The 7,500-nt window shown below is 50.7% G+C and overlaps 1 protein-coding gene across 6 annotated transcripts in view; it reads right to left on the bottom strand.

Moving 5' to 3' along the window:
* Positions 1-7,500, bottom strand: part of exd (PBX homeobox extradenticle) — a 49,972-nt gene that overhangs the window by 39,038 nt on the left and 3,434 nt on the right. For all 6 annotated transcript variants that reach the window (XM_011152662.3, XM_011152664.3, XM_011152663.3 and 3 more), the window contains exon 2: positions 5,806-5,879. In XM_011152662.3, the coding sequence (XP_011150964.1) occupies positions 5,806-5,879 (74 nt within the window). The remainder of the gene's footprint in view (positions 1-5,805; positions 5,880-7,500) is intronic.

Below are 7,500 nucleotides of genomic sequence, written 5' to 3'. Positions count from 1 at the left end.
TCTCACTTTGGATTTCCCCTTTTGTTTCTTCGTCTCGGTAGTGCGCTCGCTACAGCGACCGCGGCCGCGCCGCGGCGCAAGAACACCGTCTTCGCGACTGAAACCACCACACACACACACACACACACACACACACACACTCTCTCGCGCTTTCCCATCGTCTATTTTTTATTGATTAAACGGATATCGGCCGCGACGACTTATCAGTCCGTGTCTTAAAGGCGGGGGGGGGGGGGGTAAAACGAAATCGGCAGCGTTTGCGATAACGCGATATTTTACGTATTCCTCCGAAGCCGTGACGCGAAAGAGCGCGCTCGCGTTAACTCGCGCGAAACAATGTGTGCTTACGTTATCTGCAAGCGGACATTACGGTAATTCCGCTACCTGATAATACAACCATCGCGCTTTTATCAGCATCTACAGGTAACACAATGTACAATAACTACGCGCGTATCGCAGCCGTCTTTTGCCCGTCACACGAGCCGTTCCGCGAACTACGTAATTAGCGTAAAATACGTGTAATCATCGGAGGTAGTTGAGGCAAGTTGCTGAAATTGCAGCGAGGTGGCCCGCTACTGATATAGCTGTCTGCGAGACCGGGAAAAGCGCCTGTGACTCGTTAAGGAACGTTTCCCTGCGAAAAGGACTTACCACGACTTTGCGCGCGAATTTTTGTGATAAATCAGTATGCGCGCTCTCATGGCAGCAGCTTCTCTCTTTCTCTCTCTCTCTCTCTCTCTCTCTCTCTCTCAAATCGGACAAATCTTGTTAGTCGACTCCGTGAAGCTCGAGACCTGAGAGAGAGAGAGAGAGAGATAGAGAGAGAGAGAGAGAGAGAGAGAGAGAGAAAGAAAGAGAGAAAGAGAGAGGGGGGAGGAAGCAGGACAGAAGAGGGACCAGGGGCCGGTTCACCTTGGATGCTGGTATCCCATCTGCATGCGAGTATCGCAGATGAAGAAGAGACAGAGACGGGAAGATAGCGAGTGAGTAAGAGGGAGAGAGAGAGAGAGAGAGAGAGAGAGAGAGAAAGAGAGAGGGGGAGAAAGAGAGTGATAGAATGAGAGGGGAAGAGAGCACGAAAGGCGCGGGAACAAGAAGAAAAGGAAAGCGAAGCTAGGGGAACGACATTCCAGCTGGAGCCGGAACGTGCGGCGTCAACTCCTCTCGAAAACTGAAGCCACGTTTCGTATACATTGTACAACAATAACAAAAACGCGGTCGCGCACGATTAACTCCCGCTCCCCCCCGAAGGACGATTATTTTTCAAACGTTAGCAGCACTTACTTACGTCTTATATATTTCCGCGACGTAACTTTTTCTCCAGCCGACGCCTCGCGTCGACTCCACTCATTAAAAGGTCGTTTCGTTCTCTAAATTTGTAATGATAATTGCGTCGCATATCCAACGAGGGAAATGTACCGAGTGCATTTTTAATCGAGCTCGCGCATCGTGCGGACAGACTCGAAGGCGCTCCCGCGAGTGTGTTCCATCCGGCATGTTGAGGAAAGTTCGATGTCGTAGCCGCGTAATAAATGGAAGCAAACGGAACCATTAATTACGAGAGATAAGGGTGAGGGTGAATCCGGCGTGAAATGCGCTCCGCGAAATCAAGGTCGGCCAGTTGGGTTACAGTGAAATCTACGAAGAGTCGACGCTCTCTCTCCCCTCCCTCCCTCCCCCCCCCTCTCTCTCTCTCTCTCTCTCTCTCTCTCACGTGAACTCTCTTCTTCTCGGCTTCATTTCACCTTTCGGATTAATACGTATTTTAATACGTATCGCGCGTGTATCTCTGATTTATATAAAATTAATTCCTCCTTTACGACTGAAATCGAATGTTCCTTCGCTCCTTCTTCAATATTTTTCTTTTAATGAGCTACTATATCGACACTTTTGGAGCAAAGTATGCCCAATGAACAGTGTGTTCATATATCGAAATTATATCGGGCGACGTTGCATAACAAGGTGTTGTAACAACAATAGTAGGAATACTTTCTGCGCGCGCGCGCATCACACATGTATTGTATAGGTGCGAGGAAGGAAATAGAATTACTGTTGGCTGCCAGCCAAATCGGGTATGGATTTTTAATTGTTGCGCTAGGAGTCGCGAGCGCGGATTGTTACCATTGTTTCCAGCCCACGTGAGAGAAATCGCGAGAACGAGCGCGACGGCATGGCGGTGCTGCGCGGCGCGATTAAATTAATCGCCGGTAAATCGACAGGTAGACAATCTCCACATGCGTAACATCCTACGCGGGAGACGCAGGGAAACGCACGTGCGTCGGGCGCGATGACGAGCCGCGGGCAAAGTCAGCCAATCGGAGCGTCGCGCCGCGCCGCGCCGCACCGCACCGCGCCGTGCTGTGCGAAATCAATATTGGCCGAATCGTGATTAATGGCAACGACGCGGATGATTATTATTCAACAAACAGATCCGAATTATCTGCTTGCCGGCGGATTAACTTTGTTTTATCGCTCACGCATCACGAAAAGTTGATCGTTCGACGATTCCGCTCGCCCGACAATTACCTGAAATGGCTGTTTACAATTGCACGCCGCGGCTGACTGGATTTTCACTGTCGCGACGCGATTCAACTCGACCCACCGATCCTTGGAGAGGTTACGGCGTGCCACCATCTGGATTATTATGCAGCTGCTGCTACGCAACCAAGGGTTGCTGCCGCTGCTGTTGCTGCGCTCCGCGCGAGCGCGAGGAACGGAAAAAGGGATCGAGACGAGCGCGCGCGCGCGGTTGAAAGGCGACTCGAGAAATCCCGCGGATTTCGGCCAGCCTTCCGTCTCTGCCTATCTTTTTCTGTCTTTCGGTATTCGGGATCTCGCGACGCGCGTCCCACGGGAAATCGCCCTGAGCGATACTCTCTCTCCGCCCCCCTCAAGCCGAACGAAACAGGTTTTCGAAGATCAGTGCACTTCGGGAAGCGCCTCTTCCAATTCGACTGTGACAAATCGCTGGTCGGAGACTGTGACTGACTCCGGAGCTCGATAGATCACCATGTTCGTGAAAGTGGAACATCCTATTAATACGAATTAAACGACGAATCGCGCGCGACTTATACTCGCGTCCTACATGGAACACGTGATAAAAAAAGAAAAGAAAAAAAAAAAAAGAGAAAAAAGACTCGTCGACAACTCGAGTCGAAGGAATTAAATTTCAGTGTTGTGTGACACGACGACCGTCCCCAACTCTCTCATTCATTACGCAGCGTTCACACTGTTGCGTTATTATACGCGTAACGTCGTTAGTCATCGACCGACGGATAAGAGAAGTCGGCGAGGTAAGGCCCGGGAAGATACGAGAGTCCCGCTTCGTGTACGGCCCTGATTCCAAGTTATCTGAGCGACGCGCTGCTCACTCGCGAGAGCCGATTATATTAAATGACTGGTAAAACGGTCTGCTTAACATAGCGTTTATCTGCTGCTCTCGGTTTAGTACTTTTTCACTGCCTCGTCAGCCATCGCCCATAAACTCGACTATGACTATCTCGCGTCTCTCTTTTTTTCCCATCGCGCGACGAAGCACTCCCCACCTCCCCTCCTTTCTACAACTTCTGAGAGAGAAAGATTGGTCAAGAAGTTGGTTTCATTATTGTATGTTGATTACTGTTTTGTGCGGCCTTTACTAACATTACTGCTGAGCACAATTTGCATCATCACCGTTGTTCCAAATTAAAAATTTTGCATTTTGTATTAATTAATTTTTCGACGTCTGAGGGAACAGACACGTGTCTCTCTCTCTCTCTCTCTCTCCCTCCCTCCCTCTCTCTCTCTCTCTCTCTCTCTCTCCTTCCTTCCCTCGCTTTTTTCTTCTCTCTCATGGTACAGCATTTTTCCGCATGTGTGCGGAACACGTCTATACGTGGAACACTAGCACACGCGCAGCGTGCACACTGCCAGAGCCCCGGAACTCGTAAAAGATATAGGGGACCGTTAAAACGATTCATCGTCTCGAGTGCTCATCATACTTTGATGCCCTTTTTGTTTACGATAGAGCAGCCAAATCAAGCTCCTACGCGCGCTCGTCGCAGAGCGAAGCGTTTAAATTGCCCTTCGAGATCGCGTTGTTTTAGTCTCCTTGTTCGCTTTTTTGACAACACTACTTTTAATCGAACTCCAATAAAAGCTCTCGGAACTCGGTACTCGGTGACACTCGGCGTTGCTTGCACGTGAGATACGAGGTCAACGACTTTGGGCTTTCGGACAAAGCGCGCAGTTTAAAATCCCGATATAACCGGAGCCGGGCTAACGCTTCGCGCGAGGGAGGAGAGCTAGAGAGAAACAATAAGAGCGATAAAATACGCGTTATAAAGATGCATAGCGCTGCCGACGCGTCCGCAAAAAGATGATCGCGACCACGTTGCTCCGAAAACGACCAATGGCGATCTCTCGCTTTTCTCGGGCGACGGTAGGAAACGAGAGAGAGAAAGAGAGAGAGAGAGAGAGAGAGAGAGAGAGAGAGAGATTGGGGGAGGAGGAGAATCGTCCCCTTTCAACGTACAGCCTGTGTGCTCTCCGAATATTTTCAAAGTAGCATAAAACGTCACACACGAATGTTGATGCTTATGCAGTTTATGCTCGCGCAACGACGCCCTCGTGGCTTGCACGTGGATATATATACACACACGTGTGTGTGTGTATGTGTGAATATGCGTGCACGCGCGCGCAAAGGAGTGATGTGAAAAGAGGGTAGTTTTGCACGAGGGGCGTGGTACGGTCCTTCCACCCCCGGCCGGCCGGACGGCAGAGACTTTTGACGTAGCCGGCGAGCAACCTCTCTCTCTCTCTCTTTCTTTCTCTCTCTCTCTCTCTCCTTTCTCTCGCCCCCGCCGGCGATCTTTCCCCTCGGAAGCTCTCGCTTCCCTCCTCTCCCTGCTCCTCCGATCAGGCACGAAAATAATTGCGCGTTTCGCGGCCTCTTGATCCGCGCGTAAAAATAATCCAAACATCGCATAAAAATTATGTTTACGAGTCTCGAATGGGCGCAGGGGTCGCGCGCGAGGGTGCTCCCGTCCGGGAACGTTGGCGAGGGGTGCGTATGCGCGCCGGGAATATCGCGAGATAGGAATCGCTATTTCGAGTATCAATCTTTCTCCGTGTATCGCGGAGCCGCGAAGGTGTCTCTGCGCGCCGCGGCACAATGGCGGAATCACGGTGTGAGATCACGGCCGAGATTACCGCTCGCGCGCTTCCGAGCGCGGTGCCGCGATGTTAAAAATGCATCTTAAAAATCAATCCCCAAACAACCGAGCGGCCGGTCAAAAGTCGCAACGCTTTAAATAAGACCGCGATGATTGATGACGTGCAATAACTCGCACGCGCGCGAGGCGCCACGCTAGGAGGAACGGAATGAAACTCTACTCGCGCGCTCGCGCGCAGATACAATCAATAACGCTGCAGAAATAATAATACACATCCCCGCAACATTCGATTTCCGCGTGTCGCGTCAAGTACACGATTTACACCTACCTCGTGTTAATAACCCGAGACTCGTCGCCGGGGCCGATACGAACGAAACGCCGCCGCGCCGGCGACGGAGTCGGTCTCCTCGGTCGTCGCGCGAAAACGCGCGGGTTTATCGCGCTCGAATTGGCGCTCATTTAAAAATTCCATTCATTTGTTAGCGCGCTGCAAAATAAGCGGGCCGTTCGTGCGTAAAGTTTAATGTCGCGCGAGTCGGGCGCGACGATTCGTGCCGACCAAAGGGGCGCCGGCAAAACGCGTGCGAACGCCGCGACGGAGTTGTCGTTGTCGCAAGAAGTGTAGGCGGAAGGTATACAAAGTGTCGCTCACCTGTCTTCTCTTTGATCTCGCATAGAACAGAGAACAAGGCGGGCTTCATCCTGTGGCAGTTGAGAGTGTGTTTCCTGCGTAACAAACGAACAAAAAACGCATATGAGCAAATGTTGCGTCGTCGGCGTAGTAGTCGGTAATAATTGAGATTGCGTTGCAAAAGCAAAAGACGAAAAATCCTCCATCGCCAAACCTTTTCGGGAAAAGATCTGCATCGAGAATATATTACTAGAAAAAAGAGAATGCAATCATCAGAGATGATGAGACATCGGCAGGATCGCATCCGAGTTGCGGCCGAGAAAATACATCTGTAAAGGACAGACTTTGTGTAAGGAGCAAGATGCAAGCACGACGATCGTATCGGCGGAATGCTGAGACAGATGTCTATTCGTCCCAAAATTCTCGTCGACTGATTCTAAATTGGCTGACAACGCAAAGAACAACGCAAAGAAAGACGCGGGCGACCGGAGAAAAGGAGCACCGCGACCGCGCTCGGTATACGAATTCAACATCGAATCGCGCGCGCACTGCCGTCGAACGAAATTAGCGCAACTCGATATTATTCATAAGTACGTCGAGTATTAATTCAGGGCCGTATTCAAATGGCCGGGGCGTTTAACACCAGCCGTGAGATTACAAAACAGCTCTGTTCGTTCCCCGCGTAAAATGCGCGTATTCGTGGAAGACACATCTGGTGCCCCCTTGCAGGGGCATCAAACACGCGGACAGGTACTTAATATAACTTAACACGCACGCACACGCACGCACACGCCACGCCACACGCGAATAGAGCGGGCCCGCGCTAAATGCGTGTGCATGCACAAACGATACCCCCTACTTGAATACAAGGAGCTCGAGTTGCGCGTGTCGGCCGAGCGGTATGTTTCTGTTGCACGCGTGCGCGAAACATACACCAATGCGGCGAAATTTTATGGCGAAAGTGCGCTCTCTCCCCCTCCCTCTTCCTCTCCCCCTCCCTCCCTCTCTCTCTCTCTCTCTCTCTCTCTCTCTCTCGACATTTGCTTGTTTGTTTGCTTACTTAATGCGGCGTATACCTCTCTCGGACGGATTGTACGATCGGAGCTTAGAAAGGTGGTGTCGCGATACTTTTTAGCGCAGTAAAAAGAAGAAAGTCCTGTTATCTATGCAAAGTTATGATGCAAGTGCAAACTGCTGCAATTGTAAGTCGGCTCCAACTGTGCGTTCAGGGTGAAATGATACTCGACTTGAGAGATCAGGTTCTCCAAGATCTCGCCCGGTGTGCGGCGATTTGGAGATTTGCTTTTACACGAGAGAGGGCGGCGGTCTCGTTAATTAAATTGTCATCGAGAAATCAAGAATGTCATCGAGATACGAGTGCCGTGCGATAAATCGATCGACGCGGTTGAGGTGTAAAGAACGGGTGCGAGCGAGTTTCTCGGCGATGATAATAATAAACGTAGCGCGTTACTGTTTATCGTTCAACACGTCGCGTCTCATTAACGCGAGCGTACAATTCATCACGAGGATTGCGCATTCTGCATTTTTCTTTTCTCTTCTCTCTCTCTCTCTCTCTCTCTCTCTCTCCCACTCTTCCTTATTCCTTCCTTCTTTCAGTTTGACTAAGCGAAATAGGAGGGAGAAAATAGATACGGAAGCGCGCATATTGCGTGACGTTGCAGAAAGCGCGACGTGAGGCGCGATATACACGCCTGT

The sequence above is a fragment of the Harpegnathos saltator genome, unplaced genomic scaffold (assembly GCF_003227715.2).
Source record: "Harpegnathos saltator strain DR-91 unplaced genomic scaffold, Hsal_v8.6 scaffold12, whole genome shotgun sequence".
Lineage (NCBI taxonomy): Eukaryota > Metazoa > Arthropoda > Insecta > Hymenoptera > Formicidae > Harpegnathos > Harpegnathos saltator.
The sequence above is the reverse complement of the archived record's forward strand: the minus strand, read 5'-3'. Positions and strand labels throughout refer to the sequence as shown.